This window comes from Triticum aestivum, chromosome 5A (genome assembly GCF_018294505.1).
Source record: "Triticum aestivum cultivar Chinese Spring chromosome 5A, IWGSC CS RefSeq v2.1, whole genome shotgun sequence".
Classification (NCBI taxonomy): domain Eukaryota; kingdom Viridiplantae; phylum Streptophyta; class Magnoliopsida; order Poales; family Poaceae; genus Triticum; species Triticum aestivum.
The window spans coordinates 659,109,863-659,130,618 of record NC_057806.1 but is presented as its reverse complement, the minus strand read 5'-3'; the positions used below and the strand labels follow the sequence as shown (position 1 = coordinate 659,130,618).

The 20,756-nt window shown below is 48.0% G+C and overlaps 4 protein-coding genes across 4 annotated transcripts; 2 read left to right on the top strand and 2 right to left on the bottom strand.

The window, feature by feature from the left end:
- The first annotated feature begins 2,870 nt into the window (after positions 1-2,870).
- LOC123105729 (protein GRAVITROPIC IN THE LIGHT 1) lies at positions 2,871-4,938 on the top strand. Its single transcript, XM_044527848.1, has one exon. It carries the CDS (start codon positions 3,217-3,219, stop codon positions 4,681-4,683), a length of 1,467 nt encoding a protein of 488 aa, XP_044383783.1. The 5' UTR covers positions 2,871-3,216; the 3' UTR covers positions 4,684-4,938.
- A 3,117-nt stretch (positions 4,939-8,055) lies between these two features.
- On the bottom strand, positions 8,056-11,468 carry LOC123105727 (transcription termination/antitermination protein NusG). Its single transcript, XM_044527846.1, has 6 exons — positions 11,036-11,468; positions 10,427-10,605; positions 9,622-9,940; positions 9,426-9,508; positions 8,652-8,827; positions 8,056-8,500 (listed from the first exon to the last, which is right to left on the bottom strand). Exons 1-4 carry the CDS (start codon positions 11,444-11,446, stop codon positions 9,428-9,430), a joined length of 990 nt encoding a protein of 329 aa, XP_044383781.1. The 5' UTR covers positions 11,447-11,468; the 3' UTR covers positions 8,056-8,500; positions 8,652-8,827; positions 9,426-9,427.
- Positions 11,469-11,607: 139 nt separating this feature from the next.
- Positions 11,608-14,136, top strand: LOC123105728 (mitochondrial import inner membrane translocase subunit TIM10). Its single transcript, XM_044527847.1, has 6 exons — positions 11,608-11,766; positions 11,866-11,927; positions 12,034-12,086; positions 13,138-13,176; positions 13,497-13,566; positions 13,819-14,136. Exons 2-6 carry the CDS (start codon positions 11,883-11,885, stop codon positions 13,867-13,869), a joined length of 258 nt encoding a protein of 85 aa, XP_044383782.1. The 5' UTR covers positions 11,608-11,766; positions 11,866-11,882; the 3' UTR covers positions 13,870-14,136.
- Positions 14,137-15,193: 1,057 nt separating this feature from the next.
- LOC123105726 (serine/threonine-protein kinase BSK5) lies at positions 15,194-20,140 on the bottom strand. The gene is made up of 10 exons (XM_044527845.1): positions 19,735-20,140; positions 19,184-19,410; positions 18,920-19,055; positions 18,143-18,276; positions 17,937-18,042; positions 17,741-17,826; positions 17,462-17,650; positions 16,295-16,462; positions 16,007-16,120; positions 15,194-15,795 (listed from the first exon to the last, which is right to left on the bottom strand). Exons 1-10 carry the CDS (start codon positions 19,799-19,801, stop codon positions 15,550-15,552), a joined length of 1,473 nt encoding a protein of 490 aa, XP_044383780.1. The 5' UTR covers positions 19,802-20,140; the 3' UTR covers positions 15,194-15,549.
- Positions 20,141-20,756: the final 616 nt, after the last annotated feature.

Sequence of the window (20,756 nt, the reverse complement as noted above, 5' to 3'; positions counted from 1 at the left end):
ATTGTTAATGGCCGGTGGAAATTAATCATATTTATAGGGCATCAGTTACTACTTTTTAGCTACAAACATTTTATAAATATATAAACAGAGGGATGACATGTGAGCAGCGAGGTTAACTGATTGCATGATTATCAGTTGATGGGTCCAAATTAAGGTTTTTATAGGATATCAATTACTACTATTTAGATGCTATGTGTAACTGAAGAGTAAATACCTACTCTAACTTGCATGGTAAGGAGAAAATAGAAGCCATTAGCTGTCCAGAAGCCATTAAAGATTATCAGCTGAAGAATTTCAAGAAAAAATGCGATAATCATTCTCCAATAGCTGGCCAAATCAATTGACCACCTCCCAGTATGGATAATTACTGTACAAAATTTAGATTGGGAGGAAACAATGTAATCATAGGATGGAAAAAGCAAATTGTAAAGATAGAAGCCGCAGCATGAGTTACCCGTGAGAGCGAAAGATGAAGTGACATCGCTCACCTACGAAGGACGAAAGCCAGTCTGATGGGTGAAGAGGGGCATGAGTGCAGCTGGCGCCGCTGCCGTCGCCATCTCCTGGTGTTGCCTGCTGCTGCGAACGGTGGGGGCGTGCAAGGTTGAAGGTACAGTACCACAGAGAGCACTGGGGTAGTCGCCGTCCCCGCCGCCAGGAAAGGGAGGGAGGGACGGAAAGGGATCCCTACCTTGCAGGCGGATCGGCCGACCCCCGGTTCCGTGATTCCGTCGCCTCAAGCCGAGTTCGGGCCGAGCGTGAAGCGGTATCTCCTATCTCCAGGATGCAATCAAGGGAGCTCTCTCTCGGCGCCGATGAGGGCAGCGGCGGCGGCGTATTAGCGGAAGGGGATGGGGTACATTGCGGGAGATGGAGGGGGTGGGCCTCGCCCAACGCAAATTTTGTTGATCTTTTATAGAGAAAAAAAATGTCCATGACAATCATCCATCGCTGAATTAACACGAGGCCTCTGAATTTTTTTCCAGAGTAGTGGCCCACACGTTAGCGAAGAGGTGCATCAGACGGCCAAAAGTGACTTAGAGGTGGGATCCGACGGCCAAAATTGCTGATTACTTGAGAGGGTTGGAAAAGTGTTCGGTTATAATGTATTTAAATATAGGAGGAAGAAGTAGGTAGGTGGAGCCACAAGGGGCCCACGAGGGGGGAGGGCGCGCCTAGGGGGTAGGCGTGCCCCTGCCTCGTGGCCACCTCGTTGGTTGCTTGACGTCTACTCCAAGTCCTCTGGATCACGTTTGTTCCAAAAACAACTCTCCCGATGGTTTCATTCCGTTTGGATTCTGTTTGATATTCCTTTTCTGCGAAACACTGAAATAGGTAAAAAAAAAGCAATTTGCACTGGGCCTTGGGTTAGTAGGTTAGTCCCAAAATAATATAAAAGTATAAAATAAAGTCCATTAACGTCCAACACAGTTAATATAATAGTATGGAACAATTAAAAATTATAAATACGTTGGAAACATATGAACCTTCCACTACTACCCGCCATATTTGGGATGAGTGTGTTCCCAATTCTGCACCTAATATGGAGGTGTCCACGAAGTAAATTTCTTTTAACATCCTTGCGCAAAGAGAATTAGGCTGCTGCAAAATGTGACATGCTTGTCTAGGAGCATAGCTAGGTTGAAAAGCTCATGATCTCTGAAGCCCACTCCACCCATAAACTTGGGTTGTGTCATTGAGTTTGAAGAAACCCAACTGACTTTATGCTGCCCATTTTTACTTCCCCGCCAAAATTTCCTGATCAATTTTTTTGAGATATTCACACACCCCCTGGATAACATAAAAGAATCCAGGCATATATCCGTATCAAAATGCAACGCGTTAGGCTGTGACAGGCTTTATTTTTAGAGTGGCCCATCTTTGATGAGTTATCCTACAATGAGAGAACATGGCCTGCCACTGAGGAGGCCTAGGCTGGGATTCATCCGGGCCCCTCCTTTCACAGGTTTTCTCTTCTTTTCCAGAAGGGAAGGCCTATGAAGAGAGGGCCATGATGAAACAACTCATTAGCTCATAGAAATAATATGATATGTCCCGCTTATAGCAATATGTATCACTCACATCGCCCACTAGCGTAGGAACATGGGTTGGCTTGCAAGGAACCCATCACTTCGGACCATGAGGTGTCGAACGATTTTTTATGAACATTTTCAAGCGGGTTTCTCAAATTCATCAAAATTGAAAAAAGGTTCATCTATTTTGAAAAAAACTTCATCAAACTTGAAAAAAAATCATTGAATTTGATAAAAAATTCATAAAAATTGGAAAAAGTTCATCAAATTTGAAAAAAAAATCATCAAAATTTTAAAAGCCTCATCAAATTAGAAATAAGTTCGTTGATTTTCAAAAAAAGTTCAAAATTTGAAAAATGACCACGATTTTCATATAAAAACACAAAAATAGAAAACCATCAATTTAGAAAAAAACGAATTTTAAAAATGCGCATTTAAAAAGAACAAAAAATAAAGGCAACCCAAATAAAAACCTCCCAGGCAGTGAGCACGGATCAGGAAAAAACCCGGTTTGGAAGCTTCCTAAAACAGGGGACTCCCGTGGCTGTAGAGAACAAGAAATAAAACAAGTTTTATGTCACTCCTAGTATTTCGATGGGCCGGCCCAGCGTGGGGGCACTGCAGGCGCCCGTTAACAAATTGCCCTATAACTGGCGCCTGCAGCACTAAATAGGGTTTGAAAATCGTACGAATCAAAGAGGCCCTAAGGATGGGCTGGTCACTTTTTACAAGTTTTTGGCTAAACCATCACATGGCTTAGTGGGCTCACAAGTCACAGCCCATGATTGGTATGTTCGAATACAAGGGAGTACTAGTATGTTTCCTTCGAAATATAAAGGGAGTACCATGTGAGTATCACTGTGTACAAGGGAGATCACTAAAGTAGTGATGTAAACGCTCTTATATTTGTTTACGGAGAGAAGAGAGTACTTTATTAGCAGCTAATAATAATACTATGGAAGTGACGGTGCTCACTGTTCACTCACAGCTGACCAGAGATTAAAACACGTACGTAAAAGTTATCAGCGGCACGGGACCAGCTCGGCTCAGCTCACTCCCTTGTCCGCATCTAGCCGCGCTCCACACCGCAGAGCATCTCTCTCTTTTCCTTCCCTCCCTTGAATCCGCCACCCACGACCACGAGCGCAGTCACAGAGTCCAACTGCAACCCAGCGAGAGGGAGATGGCGAGCAAGGCGGTCACCATCGGCGATCTGATCCACCGCGTCGCCTCCTCCTGCCTCTCCAACCGCTTCCCGGGCAACTACGCCCACCACGGCTCCGACCTCGACGACGACGACGACGACGACCCCTTCGCCGACTTCGGGGACGCCGCCACCCACGAGGAATGCCCGCGCCCCGCGGTCCGCGCGGGCGCGGAGGAGGGCGACGACGAGGCCCGGAGGCTCAGGATCTGGGAGGAGGGGGAGGAGCAGAAGAGGCGGACCAAGAATGCCGCGGCCGCCGAGGAGGAGGCGGAGGGGGCCGAGCGGGCGGGCGACGCGGAGTCCCTCATGGCGGAGGTGTTCGACGCCGTCTCCGGCGTGCGCCGCGCGTACGCGGCGCTCCAGGGCGCGCACTGCCCCTGGGACCCCGACCGGATGCGCGCCGCCGACGCCGGCGTCGTCGCCGAGCTCCGCCACCTCGCGCGCCTCCGCGACCGCTTCCGCCGCGCCGCCGCCAGCCCGGGCGGCCGCATCCCGCGCCCGAGCCCCTCCGCGCCGCCGCTCCGCGAGGCCGTCGCGCCCTACGAGGCCGCGCTCGACGACCTCCGCCGCCAGCTCCAGGGCAAGCAGGCCGAGGTGGACGGCCTCAAGGAGAAGCTCGCCACCGCAACAAACCGCCGCAACGCGCGCCTCCACCCCTCCAAGAAGCACCACCACACCCTCGCGGCCGCCCCCGCCGCGGAGGTCGGCGCGGCGACGGCGGAGCTGTTCGTCACCTGCGCGGAGCAGGCCCGCGCGGCGACGCGTGCGTTCGCGGCGCACCTGCTCCACCTCCTCCGCGCGGCGGGGCTGGACCCGGCGGCGGCCACCCGGTCCGTCACCAAGATCCCGGTCTCCTCCCCGCAGCTCGCCAAGCACGCGCTGGAGGCGCACGCGACGGCCGTCCTGCTCGGCGGCTTCGAGCACGAGTCCTTCTACCTGGACGGCTCCCTCTCCTCCCTCCTCGACCCGGCGGCGTTCCGGCGGGAGCGGTACGCGCAGTTCCGCGACATGCGCGGCATGGACCCCGGCGAGCTCCTGGGCGTGCTCCCGACGTGCGCCTTCGGGCGGTACGCCGCCAGCAAGTTCGCGTCCCTGCTCCCGCCGCGCGTGGAGGAGGCCGTCCTTGGTTCCGACGAGCACAAGAAGGCCGTGGGCGCGGGCGCGCACCCGCGCACGCCGTTCTACGGGGAGTTCCTGCGGGCGGCCAAGGCGGTGTGGCTGCTGCACCTGCTGGCGTTCGCGCTGGAGCCGCCGCCCAGCCACTTCGAGGCCGGGCGCGGCGCCGAGTTCCACCCGGAGTACATGGAGAGCGTGGCCGAGCCCGCGCCGCGCGGCGCCGGCATGGTGGTCGGGTTCGCGGTGGCGCCGGGGTTCAAGCTGTGCAACGCCGCGGTGGTGCGCGCCCGGGTGTACCTCGTGCCCCGCGGCGGCAGCCGACAGTGACGCCCACCGTGGCTGACGGGCGGGATCACGGATGCGATCAGCCTGAGCCACGGGCCACCACCCTCCCCTGCTCGTTGGTGCAGCTACCGGGGCTGCACTCGACTCCCTGCCATACTTAGTTCTCCTCTCCCCTGTACTTGGTCCTTGCTAAATCTAAGCCAGTTGCCTCTTCTCTCAAGAAAGTTGATGCCCCCCAAGAGGCTGTAAAACCATACGTACGTATTGTGAAGTGAAGTGCTCCAACGAACAGTACAATTTGCTGGCCCATAGTGTACTACTCCCTCCGTTCCAAAATATAGCGCGCCCACACTTTTCGAGGTTCAACTTTGACCATAAATTTAACCCACGAGACCGACTGCGGCGGGATCAAAAATTATATAATTAAAAACTTTTTTTGAATACGAATTCATTGATATAATTTTTTCGCCCGCCGCAATCGGTCTTGTTGATTAAATTAATGGTCAAAGTTGAAGCACGGAAACCGAGTACGCGCTATATTTTGGAACGGAGGGAGTAATACTTTCTGACACTCAGTTGGCCCATCATTGCGTGCATTTATGTCGCACTGTGCAGTCACAATGCACCGAGCTGCTTGTTTAGAGCATCTCCAACAGGCGCGTCAAATTAGCGTCGCGACGCAAAATCCCCCTTTTAATGCGCGCGCAACCGGAATAGTTGCTCCAGCGGGCCCGCAAAAACCGCGCGCGCGGCAATACGTAGTCCAGCGCGCGGGCTGAAACGCAATCGCGCACCGCTTATTTGCTGCGCCCGCTCCCGCGCGCTGGACTCTCGCGCGCTCGCTCGCACCTCTCACCCCCCATCCAGCCGTGCCGTCGCCGCTGACCGCGCCACCTGGCGACCGTTTCGGCGCTTCCCCGGCCTATCCCCGCCCCGCGCGCGCTTTCTCCGGCCCCCCTCTAGGCCCGCCGCCTCGCGCGCATGCTGGTCCGCCGACGAACAGCGCTCGCTGCCGCTCGGCGCCCGCAAGGTGTTCGACAAAACGCCTAGAAGGTATGTATTGCCCAAAAGTCATGAATTTCGTGCATATTGATTGTAGTTTTTTATTTATAGCATAGTATTCAATATTGTAGATGAGTTCGTCGTATGATTCTTCCGAAGAAGAATTTGATATGGAAGAGGAGGAGGATCTTGCAATGATCCTAGCTATGCATATTAATAAAAAACCGAAGCACGGTGGTTCGGTTATGGGTTGGCAAAAAATTTGGAGGGATAGGATCGATGCCCACAACAGATTGATCAGGCATTATTTTGCGGAGAATCCCACATACCCCGAGTCGTATTTTCGTCGCCGGTTTAGGATGAGCACCGAGTTGTTCAGGCGCATTGCAGAGAAACTAGCGAGCCATGACCGCTTTTTTCAGCAAAGGAGGAATACCGCCGGAGAGCTCGGGCATAGCACCTTTCAGAAGGTGACAGCCGCTTTGCGTATGTTGGCATACGGTATAACGGCTGATCTAGTTGATGATCACTTGGCTATGGGTGAGAGCCAAACCATCATGTGTGTCAAGCGCTTCGCAGTCGGAATTGTGCAAGTCTTTCGCGAGGAGTATTTGAGATCTCCCAACGCTGAAGACATCGCAAGGCTTTTAGCGATGAACAAAGCTCGCGGTTTTCCTGGCATGCTTGGCTCAATAGATTGCATGCATTAGACTTGGAAGAATTGTTCAAAGGCATGGCATGGGCAATTCTAGAGCAAAAAAAGGGGTTCCACTATAATCCTTGAAGCGGTGGCCGATCAAGAGACTTGGATTTGGCATGCATTCTTTGGAATGCCTGGATTTTTGAATGACATCAATGTTGTCAACCGGTCACCACTGATGAGTAAGATTGCAAATGGGAAGTTGTCACCGGTGCAGTTTATAGCAAATGGCCGTATATACAACTATGGCTATTATCTAGCGGATGGCATCTATCCAAAGTGGCAAACCTTTGTCAAGCCGTTGAAAAAGCCAGAAGGTAAGAAAAATCTTGATTTCCACAATGCTCAGGCGGCGGCTAGAAAAGATGTGGAGAGAGTTTTTGGGATTTTGCAAGCCCAATGTGCTATTGTGAAAGGACCGACTAGATTTTGGGATCAAAAGATGCTTTGGTACATAATGCACGCTTGTGTGGTCATGCACAACATGATCATCGAGAATGAGCGTGGCCAAGATGTAGACTACTCTCAGTATGAGCTCTTGGGATATCCCGTGCTAGTGCGACGGAGGGCTGAAAGGGTGGCCCGTTTTGTTGCCTCCTATCATGTCATTCGACATCCTGCAGCGCATAATGATCTTCACAAGGATCGTGGTGGGCATGGAATTGACGACAAAGAGCATCATGATTTGTGCGTTCGTTATTGTATTGTTGAACTATTTATTGTGTTTAATTGCACTATTTGTTGTATTGAACGATAAACTGTTTGTTTGAGTTGTAATAAACGAAATTGAACTATTTATTTTTGTTTGTTTTTTATTTTTTTTGCTTTTGTTTTTGAATGCATATGTTGTTTGTGCGAGTCGCGCGCGCTGCATTTTAGCACGGCTGCTGGAGCCAGCGCTGCGCGCCGCATCAAAGCAGGAGATGCGCGCGCGGCATATCTGTTTTTTGCGCGCGGCGCGACCAGCGCCTGTTGGAGATGCTCTTAGGCGGGACGAACAGCAAGGCCCTACCATCATCACCTTTGATCTGATGAATTTGTCTGAAAAATATACTACTAGTTTGGAAACACTGATTGAAACAAGAAAGAAGGACGGCGTCTTGATCGACGCATGCCATTGCAAAGCATGGCATGAAAAAGGAGCGAAGGTGATGGATCTGTTCAGGTGGGAGACATTGCAGGCTTTGTTCCAGCATCATCAGCACATTGCCACAGACTGTAGGAAAAGGGAGGAAAGCAAGAAGCTTGTACTGTAAGCCTTTTGGTCTCAAGGATGGAACACTGATGAAAACAACTCGATTGGAACTGTTTCTCCAAAGTGGCCTCACTCTGTCAGAAAGCAAAGCAAAGCAAAGCAGATGGAGCAGCACATTTCAAGATTGCTAGACATGATGACCTCCAACGACAACCGGCCTTCCTTTTCCGCCATTTGAAGGCTAAATTTCGGGCCTTCCTTTTCCGCCATTTGAAGGCTAAATTTCGGGTTTTGACCCTTTTCTGAAACTACATCGAGATCTGACCCTAGTCTGGATTTTTTTCCGATATCTGACCCTTTTGCTACCGCGATGCTCGTGCCTACCACCAGGGACCTCGCCAGGGACCTTGGCGGTAGGAAACAACCCTACCGCCATGGACCCTGGCGGTATCAAAAGGGTCAGATCTCGAATTTTTTTCAAACTAGGGTCAAATCTCGATTTAGTTTCAGAAAAGGGTTAAAACACAAAATTTTGCCTCATTTGAACTGGTTGGTAAATGCATGTACTGATCACAATTATTAAATGAATGAATAGCCTATTGTGCTAAAAAAGAATACAAAGTGTTGAAGCATTGCTCTCTATATGATATAACTGGGTCGAGGTGGAACTTTAGGCCTTGTACAATGGGAGGTGCTTAGGGAGATGCTTAGTAAAATAAACCGAGTTTTCCTTAAGCACCGGTGCTTATTTCTACGTGATAGACGCTTAATTAAGCGTATACTCTCTACAAATGAGCACCGGTGCTTAGAGAAAAACTGGTTTATTTCTCTAAGCATCTACTCCAAGCACCTTGCATTGTACAGGGCCTTAGCAACCAAGTGGAGGTTAGGTCAGGTCCGCGATTTCCCTGGTTCAACAGATCCGATCCTCGTTCGCAAACCAGCGTTTAACACCTGTCAGGCTGAAAGAAGAGATTATTTAGTTGTTTCAACATGAATAAGGCTGCAAAAAAGCCATTCCCTGTTTACTCCTCCCTACCTAGTAATTTAGTTCAGGATCCATTCACAGAGTTCGTTTAGTTGTTCAAACACATGGTGGTGGAGAGTACTTACGGCTTAACGTTTACTGGCCCACGGGCTAACTCTTCTCTTGTGTTTGTCACCCAATCCAGTGGTCTTCAACAGATCCATATACCCCAAGTGCTTTATTCATATCTCCAGGGCCCAACTGACAAACTTCTGATTCTATTTTGAAAAACAAAACTACTGATACAGTGGTCTGTGCCTACCTGTTCAGACATGAAAAAAAAATGTGAGAAACATTTTTCTTTTTATAAGAACGCACAATATAGTATGAGAAACCAGAATGGGAGGCCCACGAAGCTTAAGAGGGTCTGAAATGTATGGAAAGTACTGTGGGGGAAAAGTCAATTTGATGGACACCCTACTGACATATCATGGAACAATGATAAAATTTCCTTACAGCAGAACCTTAAATATACTTGATTTACTTCACTTGGGAGAGCAGCAATGATAACGAATGAAATGATCGTCCTATCCTATACCCAAAGGCCCACATGTGAGGTCACATACTCCAGATACACAATTTATTTTGTGTATGAAAAATATGCAAGCCTTCTACCTATATGATTCTTTTCAGGCCATAACCAGGGGAAAGAGACTCCCCACTTGTACTAGTAACCCCCTAATGATTATAATACATTACTGCCTGGGTACTGTTTTTACTTTATGGCCACCTGATGCAAGTTGAGTAGCAGATGTTGATTCTTGGAAACTGATGGTTAAATGCTATTGTCCAGTGCTCAGTCATAGGTAAGCGAAAACAGAATTCAGAAGTGCTCAGGTATTAGACACAACTCTCATTACCATTAAGTATTCAGTGCCTCAATTTGATCAAAATCTAGATCTACAAAGCTCTCCTTGCCAAAAAGTGTCATCTGGACAGTAACCTGTGGGAGGTAAAACACTTCTTAGATAACCAGATAATACGAGAAGAAAAGGTAACGGAGAACAGCAAGGCAATTAGCTCACTATGAAGCTGTCATCAGCCATTCAGCCTAACCTTCTTATTTTTGCGATTTACTTCCAGAAGAGAGCCAGTGAAGCCTGCAAACGGCCCGGAGAGAACATGAACACTGGCACCAAGCGTAAAAGTGTCGTTGCTGGAGGCACCTTTTGAAGTTGATTTCTTGACTTGTTTCTTGATCTTATTAATTAACATAAGTTCAGAGTCTTCAACGGGTTTACCAAAAGACCCCTTATCCCAGTTTTCCAGGTCTTCAAATTCTTTGTCAGCTTTCTCTTGTTCCTCCTTCTCCTTTTTAATAATTGATTCGACCTCTTCAACTGGAATAGGTTTAGGCTTCTTAATCTGCCTTTTACTGCACGGTGAAAGTATTGTTACGATGGCACGCACAAGAAGGGCACAACTGATCATACAACAGATATGAGATCCGATCTGCTATGTTACTACATATCAAAAACCTAGTATAACTCATACACTGCTACAATTACAGCAAACAAGTTATCGCTTCCAAAAAGTTCTTCATGTCAAGTGCACAGAGCACCATTTTGCTCCAAAAAGAAGTCCAGATCATCAAATTGGTACACTAGCTGTTTTGGGGAAATTGGGTACTGAGTAATGCGTGTTGGTCACTTTGTGGGTTAAAGGATTATTCTGCAACTACGGACGGCACATGATTGTACAATATACAATACTCATCAGAAACACTTCAAAAGTCCAGGGTGGCAAGCTATCTAACATCAGCTGTATAAGCAATAATATGGACAATTCGAACAAGAAAATCGAAGCGAAGAGCAAATAAAGTTTCAGACAGAGGTTAGTGAATGGGTTGAGAAGTACCCACATGGAACCTCTTGTAGCTCCAATGAAACCATAACAACCTTCGGTGTCTCTGATGAAATCATGAAGCTCCTTGTTTAAGGTGCAGTACAGAAAGACCAGCCCAGGATGCAGAGGTTTTGACTTGGTACTGATCAAACCACTTTTCAGCCTCTTCTTCACTTGGATTGCAGGATTGTAAATCTGCAGAGAATATTTGTGAGAAGGACAGCTCAAGGCAGCATGGCTTGCAAATAAGCAGGCTATCGTAGTTGGATTCACCTCACATCTCACTAGCCCAAAGTTTAACATGATTGCATGATTCAAGTAACAAGGACTACAAAAAAATTAGTTACTGAAAATGAAACGGCAAGTGTCGCCGCGAGAATTCACAACCAATAGCCAAATGCATCCTCACAGGTTCTGTTATGCACAATTGTTCCGTAGGTGTGAAATTTATGTGGCGATGAGAGTTCTGCACGGCGGCATTGGTCATATATAGCACAATCAAGATACCCCATGGCACATTACGCTTCAGGTGTTCGGCAAAATGCTCATGAGAGAGGCCAGCGATCTAAACGAACGACCCATTGCTCCATTCGGAGGCTAGAGGAGAGACTAGGAGCGATACTACCTTGAAGGAGACCTCGGAGAAGCGGCGGGCGACGGCCTTGGTGATGAGGTCGACGTAGTCGGTGCCGGGCGCCATGGAGACGCGCACGAGCCACCACTGGGGGCCGTGCTCGGCGAGGAAGTCGAGGTTGAGCTCCTCCCGCCACGTCCGCTTCGGCGGCTTCTTCCGCCGCCGCGCCGGCTCGTGGATGAGCCGCTCCTCCACCTCCTCCTTCCAGTCCCGCGCCTTGAGCTCCCTCGCCTCCCTCCGCCTCTCCCTCCTCTCCCGCGCCGTCAGCTCCCAGTCCCCGCCCCCGCCGTCCACCGCCGAGGCCGAGGCCGAGGCCGACACCACCGACGCCGCGGCGGCCCGCGGCGCCGACGCGAGGGCGCAGCGGCACGGGAGCCGCAGGAGTGGATAGACCAAGCTCATAGCTCCGAGCCGCTCGGGAACGAAGCGATTGAGTTTTTTTTTTCAAAAACAAAATATAGCCGCTTATCACCTACCGGCCCAGAAACGTGGGCCTTGGCCGGCGAACGTACGCGGGCCCGGAGGCCCACGGTGTCAGCACGAAGCCCATATGAGGACGCGCAGGTCCTCCTCCTCCTCCTCCTCCAAGAAAGAAGAAGAGCAAAACCCTAGAGATTGAGGCGCGGCTGCTCTAGCGTTCCTCTTCGCCTCCGCGGCATCTCGACCACCGCCGCCGCCGCCGAGCTCGCGAGATCTCCGGCCTACTCCGGTCATCCTTCCCCGTAAGCACCGCCGTCTTTGCTCCCCGTCTCTTCCCCCCGTGCCTTCCTCGGACGATTCCCTCGCTTAGATCGGTGCGCTCAGCGATTCTGTCTGTGCAGGCGAAGGCGTCGCGACAATGGCTGCCGCCAAGGACGTGCGGAGCGAGCTGGAGAAGGAGATGGTACGCGCGCCCGTCTTTGCTTCCGGATTTTCCATGTTTTTTTTGTGCCCTCCTCTTCGATTTCGAGTTTGTGATGAGGTTAACTGACGGTGGCTGCGCGGTGCAGATGTTCGGGATGGCGGAGAAGGAGATGGAGTACCGGGTCGAGCTTTTCAACCGGTGAGTGATTCGCCTGTTAGCTAGCTGCTTGCTCTACTACCACCTGGGTGGGGCTTGCGAGATCAGATCACTGGTTGATGCAATGAGTAGAACCGACTCCGTAGCTGTTGTTATACATTGAGGGATGCCATTGTCTGCCCTTGCTGTGGCGTCTCAGACTAGCCTAATGTAGTTTTACAGTTATAACTTATAAGCCTGGTGTTTAATGTCCTTACTGCTTCAGTGATTTCCTTGCAAACACATTTTCCCTGCTATGCCAAGTGATTGCCATGCCCTGCATCGGCAACTATGAGTAGGAACTTCTTGATGAGCCGAGGACAATGATATTTTTGAACTGCTTAATAGAATGATCTTCCCTGAACCCGCAAATAATGTGTGTGCACTACTGCTACTCTACTCCTAATAATAGCATAATGTAGTTTGATAGTTATAATCCTGGTGTTTATGTGCTGAAAACTATGAATAGAGCTGTTTGATGAGCCAAGGATAAATATGTTGTCGAACTGCCTAATAGAATGATCTTCCATGAACCTGCAACTAATGTGTGTGATGCTCGTTAATGTACTCCTATATAGCACCTACTAGTCACATTGATTAGGAGAAGAGGTAGTATCGCGTAATTTAGTGACGTTGGCTTGCTATTACTTGTAACTTGTAAGCATCAAGATGCCCTGTACTTTGCTAGTAGTAGATACTCACTTATTCTCATTTGTTGCTTCCTCGTCTAAACTAGATTAATGATGACAAGAGAGAATTTTGTGTTTCATTTATGTGTTCCAAATATGCTTGCATAGGCAGTCACTTCTGAAATGTCAGTCTGACATTGTTATAGGGATGATAAATATTTAGGGCCACTTCTTTTATGGCTTATTTGGAGCTGTGGCACAGCTCCAAATAAGCCACAAAAGAACTGGCCCTTAGCAGCGTCGCCATGGTGTATCATCCACTCTGTACTCTTTTTCCTCGGAGATAGTTAGATTGTGCCACATTACTCCTGAATCCTTTTCTATTGTACACATGTTGATGCCGTGAGCCATTTTTTTGTATGCAGGCTTACACATGTTTGTTTTGAGAAGTGCATTGAGAAAAGGTACTGGTCGTTCTAACTCGAAATCTCTTGCCATTTTTTTCAACACATCATTACTTGGTTCTGGATTGCTTTGTTGATTTGCTGTTTATAGTTGAAAACTCAGTAACCAAAATATTGCAGTTATATATTTCTTTCATGTGCTAAGATAATGCAAAAATTCATTATGGTTCAACCAAGCTGGTCAAAATAGTCAAGTGGCGTCTATCTTTCCATCAGTCATCTCTTTTGGTTGTAACTCATTGGTTAACAGCCACAAGAAAGATTTATCCTCTGTTGAATTTAACCGTGGCCTTTACCTGTGATTTGTTCTGTTTCAACAGGCATAAAGAAGGTGAACTCAATATGGGAGAGAACAGTTGCATTGATCGGTGTGTTTCAAAGTACTGGCAGGCAAGTTCCCTTGTGATACATGTGGTTTTTATAGGAAAGAATGATAATATCACTGCCTTTTTGCTTTGGGCAAGAAAACACTGTTTCCTGTGCCTTCATGTGGTTTTTGATTTGGAACTGCTAGCTACCTTAGGGATGTACTATGAATTTGCAGTTTCATTAATCTTCCTTTTCTTTGTTTGCCTAGAAATAATAATGCCCAGCGGTTTAAATATCTACATAGCTTTGATACATGTGGCTTCTTCTTTTCAGGTGACTAACATTGTCGGCGGAATGCTCGGGACTCAGCAGACCCCGATGTGAGCGCACTGAGAAGCAGTAGTCGCATTTTCTGTAGCAGGACACCGTCCCCATGTTTCTCCTCTGTTTTTGTTTTGGAATGTTCGCCGTTTCGCTAAGTAAAGCATGAGTGACCGACTAATTCATATATACTGTTCAAAAGGGAACCCTCAGCGTGTCGCGCTTTCCAGTGGTGTACCATGCCACTGAATCATGGGCAGGGGCGCATGCCTGTAATAATTTGGTACAGCTCGATAGATTTTGTTGCCGAAGCTTCTCTTTTCATGGTTATGATTGTGCCTGTGTGGCTGTGTCAGAAGCGCAGAATGCCTGCTGGCATGGATCCTTCTCTAATGTTGACTGCTTTTTTGCTAACTCAATCGAAAGACCAGTGCTATCATGTGCTGTATGTTGGGTACATGAGTAGCTAAAATTGAATACTCCCTACTATCAAAGTTGTCACTGAAACATACTCCCCCCCGTTCATAAATGTAAGCCGTTTAGATATTTCAAAGCGGACAACATACGGACCTAAGTGAGTGAATCTGTATGTAAAATCTCTAAAAAGACTTAATTATATTTATGTACGGAGGGAGTCGTATATAGCACTGAATTATGTCGTGTTTGAGTGACAGGTAATATGGATTAGAGGGAGTAGCTAAAATTGAACAGAAAAAAGGTTGTTCCTTGACCACGAAACAAACTTTGTGAATTGTGGTCACCGATAGTATTTCTTAGAGCAAACGTCATCACGATATACTAACTTTTGCAACAAGCGAAGCTGGAAGCCAACGATGACAGTGAAAAGGCTAAAAAATGTTTGAGCTTGTCAGTATTAAAAAAAATCCTCCAATATATCATGTCCTTATAACAATAAAGACACATGATGATAGCACTTTGTGTGCAGACTACAAATGGTCATGTTCTCTGTTGAAATATTTTGTGGATATTTTGAGAGAGAGAGCGTGTGTGTGTACGTGTCTTCCGCAATAGCTTTGTGTGCAGACCACAGAGGCGAATGATTATAGTAATTTGTGTACAGACCACAAATGGTCATGTTTTCAGTTAAATCTTTTTTGAAGGAAAGTTCAAAAACGCTGAATGAGTCGCATGATCTGCTTCCGAAGAGGCAAATCCCATCACCAATAAACACAAAACAACTGCTTAAATCTGTTCAAAATCACTTCAAAATCCTGGAGCCTACTAGCAGGTTCTCAACAATGAGAAGACCAGTTACTTGTATAGCACAGGTTGCCATCTTCAATGGTACCACCAAAAATATGGGCTACACATTTTGTGCAGCAGCTACACGCAAACGCAGACACTTGCAGTGCAAACAGAGAGGAGATGCCTGACGAACCACAGCAGTTCAAAGCTTCGAAATTCTCTTTGGAGTTCTGTATATACATGAATTTAGAGAGAGACATAAGACTACAATAATGTCAATTTACAATCTCAAATCCACGGAACGCTATTGCCCATTTTTTTACTTATATGGATATATCGGAGGAGTAATAACTGCCAGCCTAGGAGTTTTGTAAAACCACTGAAGGAAGACACCAATTTAAGTTAGGGGAGGCCAAAAAACAACCCTAGTGCCACTGGTTGCAAAGCATATCTGGTTGGACCGACGACACCCAAAAGCGCAGGCGACCTAGGTACAGAAGAGAGAGGAGGCGTCATCGCGGGCGGCTCTATACAGTCCTAGTTCCTACCGGTTCTCTGGGCTTCCAAGGAGGCGGCGATCCTTAGCTTCTCGTGCCCGTCGAGCTCCATGCCGAGCCCGATGAGCGCCATCCCTTGCAGGTAGTGCGCCGTCGGCCACTCGGGTGATATCCCCTCTGCTCTCCTTGCGTCCTCCAAGGCATCCTCCATCCTGCCAAGCACCACGTTCGCGAACCCTCGCCGCACAAGCATGGTCGGAGACTCCATTGCACCAGTATCGATAAACTGCAAAATGTGCACAGCTCAAAAGTGTAAATCTCAAGTTTCACACTGTCTCAAAGCCACTGTTAAATCGGCTTTGGATCAATTCATATTTCCATGTTATGCAACAAAAGAACTGCTTCTATTAGGAATTAGGCTTGAACTGAACAGTGCAGATGCAGCACATGACATCTCACTTTTAACAATACCCCCAGTCATGATAATCAAAACATACCCTTGAGTAACACTCCAGCACAGTCGTAAAATCTTTGGATTGAAAAGCATCGTCTCCATTCTTCTTGACCTGAATACTCTCAGATGGTTGGCCAGGCCACGAGCTTAAAGACACCTGCAAGTTCCAAACGTTCAAAAGTGTGTGCAACACAAAAACTCATTGTTATCAGTTAAAGCAATACATAAAAAGAGCAAGGTGACAAAACTAAATGGTCCCAATTATCTTGTTTGGTGCATTTTTAGATTTTGCATTCTGGGCAAAGTCATATGTATTGGCAAGTACTCTTACCTTAAAACTTGCTGTCTCATCCTCATCATATCCCTCATTTTCCAGCAACTCATGCACCTGCTCAAGGTCTGCTGTCGCATAAGCTTTCTCAGTAGCAGAAAATGAAACTTGTTCTGCGTTCTCCTTGACAGCATCCTGTGAGATGCCCAGTAAAGTATGTGAAGGAGCCTGCAATGAAGATTTAGTTAGAACTATTTAAGCAGGCAAAGGTGCATAACTTTTGTCTAAACGCAATAAAGTTACATAAGTGATATGAGAGAGTGAATCCGCCCATATACTTCAGAGCAGGCAAACTACATAATTTGTTATAAGCGAAACAAAGCTGCATATATGCTTTGACAGAATAAGTCCATCTACTACAAAGTGTATGTAACCCAAAACATTGCTGTTCAGGAGAGGGTGGCTGGACCCCGAGCAACAGGCTCATTATCCCGTCCGTCCATGTGCTGTTCGGGCTAAGCAAAGTATCTTCCAGATCAGATATACGAGAAGCTATAAATCAATTATTGAACAGTGGATACGTATGGCATTGGCCCATGTCAGGCTGGAAAGAGATATGATCTGCTGGGTCAATGACATTCTAAGTGGCCCATATGATGCTTGACAACCATTTATTGTAGCATACCAGCCCTGATGTACTTTGTTGAGTGCTAAAGAATTAATAAAGTGCCAATTATACAAAGTCCCAACTTTTTTTGCGTGCTAATAATGTTCATAATCACACATCTGTCGTATGCAGTTTTGACTATTGCTAACAGATTCTCTGCAAACAGGTGCAAATTGTGATGAGTATGTGCAACTAAGATCACTGATATTTGTGTATAACGCTCAATTTAAGTGTGAAATTGAGTAATTTATTTAGCTTTTCTTTATTGACACAAAAAAATTATGAAAGCAAAACTGCATATATGGTTTGACAGGATAAGTCCATTTATACACTACAGAAGATGGAGCAGTGTGATTGTTCTCAGATAGCATTAAAAAGAAAAGCAAAGATAGTTCTGTTGCATTGAAGAGAATAAGTAATTTCCTTGCAAAATAACATTGTACTAGTTGGAAATCGCAGCAAAACAACTAGCTGGTGAGGATTGTGTTATTGCTGGAACTTTTCAATATTATAGAACACCAAGAAATCTATTGAAAATTATCAGTAGGATGGAACATTACAGAAGCGTCTTTTTGAAGGCTTGCAAGAGCAGACACTACTGCTTTCAGGTTTGGCCGGTCGCGAGCTTCATATTGCAAGCAGCGGGATGCTAACCGCACCATTTCGGTTCCATCAGAACTGGAGACGTGACCATCCAAGCAAGAATCCATGAGCACGGTGATGTTCCTTCCTCTGATAAGGTCAAGCGCCTACAAAAAAGAGACAAATCAATTATTTACTTGGACAAAGTTGATCGTCAACAATGCCAATGCACAAATTTCAACATGATTTCCACTTACATGGCTTGGTGGAATGTGCTTTCCACTTAGGAGGTCAAGCAAGATGGTACCAAAGCTGTAGACCACACTCTCGGGGATTACTCTACCTGCACAACATGAGGGATGAATTTGAGCCTCTAATCAGAAGCAAACATGGCAAATTCATGAAATACGTTCGTGATCACTGGATCACTTGCATATGTATGACACACTTTACCTGTCTTAAGGTACTCAGGAGGTGTGAAAGCCAAATTGGTACTGTAGCTTTTCCCATCTCTGCTGTTCTTCATCAAACCAAAACATGACAATCTAGGGTTGCCATCCTGTAATTCAGAGCAAAAACAAAAAAATATATTAGATATCTTGACTCTGGCAATCCCAGCTAGGAAGCAGAGCACACAAGGAGAACAAGTTCTGACTCACCACATCAAAGAGGACCCTGTATGCATGCAGGTCATGGTAGAGAGCCCTCCCTTTGAGGGTGCAGTATTCCAGTGCTTGGGCCACATAGAGTGCAGCTCGCACCCTCATTGCCCAGCTCAACGGTTTGGTCTCCCCTGAGAAGGATAACAACCATGAGCGCAAAATGGAATACCGTATTCAAAATAGAAGCTCTTAAGGAAAACAATTAATGCTAAATGCCCTGAACACATTTCACATGTGAACCAAAATTAAATGCCCCGAACACATTTCACCTGTGAACCAAAACTAAATGGTCCTATCATAGGTACTTTGCCAAGGATAAACATGTGAACCAAAACAAAATGTAGTAAGTAAAGCCATGCCATCGTGCAATAATCACATTCATGAATCATTAATTGCCCATTCTATAAAGTACTCTTGCATATAAAGGCGTAACTAATCACCTGTGCTGATTTCCGGTTATAGTCTAACATAACAAGAATAGGACTAACCCACACAATTAGCAACAGTGTTTACTTAAGCTACCTACATTACCATATACCAAATCTAGAAACAACAGTAAGCATAGACCACATTTGTGACTGCATACAACACACTAGAACAAGCATAGACCGCATATGTGATTGCATACAACACACTTGGAACAAGGAAAGAAGTGTGAAAAACATAAATTACCTACACTAGTATATCAAACCCAGAAACAACACTAGCACGGACCACATTAGTGATTGCATCCAACACACTTGGAACAAGGAAAAAAGTGAGTAACAGACATACAGTGGAAGAGATGCTTTGCGAGGGTATCGTGCGGCATGAACTCGGCGACGAGCAGCCGCTCGCCGCCCTCGCAGCAGCACCCGATGAGGTTGGACAGGCGGCCGCTCCGCAGCAGCCCAACGGCCCTAGCCTCCTCCTGCGCACACGAAAACAGAAAAGCCAAATTCAGTTCAGACTCTGCAGCAGAGGCCAGTCGAGCACTGCATACTAGACGACGATGATCCACCCTGTGGAGCAAAGCAAGCAGCAAGGAAGAGCACGAACCACGAACTGGCGCGCGTCGGGCCAGGCGGAGCGGCCGAAGCGCTTGATGGCGACGGTGGCGCCGGAGCTGAAGAGCGTGCCGCGGTAGACCACGTTGGGCGCCTTCTCGCCGTGCTCGGAGACGATGCGGTCCGTGGCGAAGCCGTCGGTGGCGGCGCGGAGCTCGTCGAGGCTGTACTCCGCGAACACCGGCACGCCGCTGCCGTCCTCCCCGGCGGCGCCGTTCTCTACAGGGGCACGGAGACAAACAGGGTGAGCGCGTGCGTGCGCGCGTCGGGATCAGCCCCGAAGCCGCCGAGCGGATCGAGCCCCCCACCCACCGAACAGGAGCAGACAAGGCCAGCGAGCGAGAAATTGGCCGGGAAAAAAAGCGAGGAGACCAGGACCCCCAAATGCGGGGCCGCGGCCGCCCTCCCCTCCGCCGGAAAACACGAAACGCGTCGGCGAGCACGAGGGGAGGAGAACGGCGCCCTGAATCCGAGGGCGAGCGGGGAGGCAGGCAGAGGCGGGCAATGCGGGCGGGGGGAGCGGTTGGTGGAGGGTTTGCTTACCGAGGCGGGGCGATTTGAAGTGCGGCGGCCACCAGCAGGCGGAGAGCTTGGAGCAGCGAGCCCCCATGGACGCCGGCCTGCCCGCGCGCGCCTCCTCCGCCGCCTAGATCTCCCTCCCTCCCCCGCTGCGGCTGCTTCCTCCCCGCTACCACCACCACCTCCGCTTCGCTCGCTCGCTCTCTCTCTCTCTCTCTCTCTCTCTCTCTCTCTCTCTCTCTCTCTCTCTCTCCCTCTCTCTCGCGCTCGCTGCTACTGGTAGGACTCGAATAGACCAAGACTATAATACTCGACGGGAGAGAGAGGAGAGGAGAGGGAGAGGGGAGTGGCGTGTGTGGGGTGGGGTGGGGGGTGGGTTGTGGATCCAAGGAAGGTGGTGGGCTTTCCGCTCTCCTCTCCTGTTGGCTGGCTGAGTTGTTCCTTCGCCGCCCCCTCCTCTCCCCACTTCCCTTTTATATTGCCTCTCCCCATTCCTCATGTCCTGCCCCGATGGATGCATAAACCATCAACCCTGCCCTATTTTGCTCGTTAGAAATTTGAATTCGGTGGACAGGATTTGGTGAAATGTTGTGCTTTTTTATGTGCATGATGTCTTTTTTTGTATATGTAATGTGGGAATGAGCGGGCATATGGTTGTTTAGGGTTTTATTTATGCTTTGTCTGCGGGTTTTATGCGTCGTCTGCTTGAAGAACATGCGTGTGGCCGACTGATTTTTTGAATCTTATTTTGTACGGAGCACCAAGTACACGCTTGGGTTTATCTGTGCTATTAGATGGCATGTGTTGTGCGTTACTTATTCTACTGGTTGCTATTCATTTGCTCATTACGTAGTAGTTGTCTTTTACCTGTAAAAAAAGTAGCTGTCTTTACGAGCTTTTGCACTCGCTGGCGGGCGGCTGTCGTATGCGGTATATGCGAGCGTGCATTACGGGGTCGAGCGAGCACGTGTAAAGTTTGATCGTCGAATCAGTTACACCTTTTTCAAGTTAGTTATTGTGCTCGATGGTAATATCTTCCATTGTAT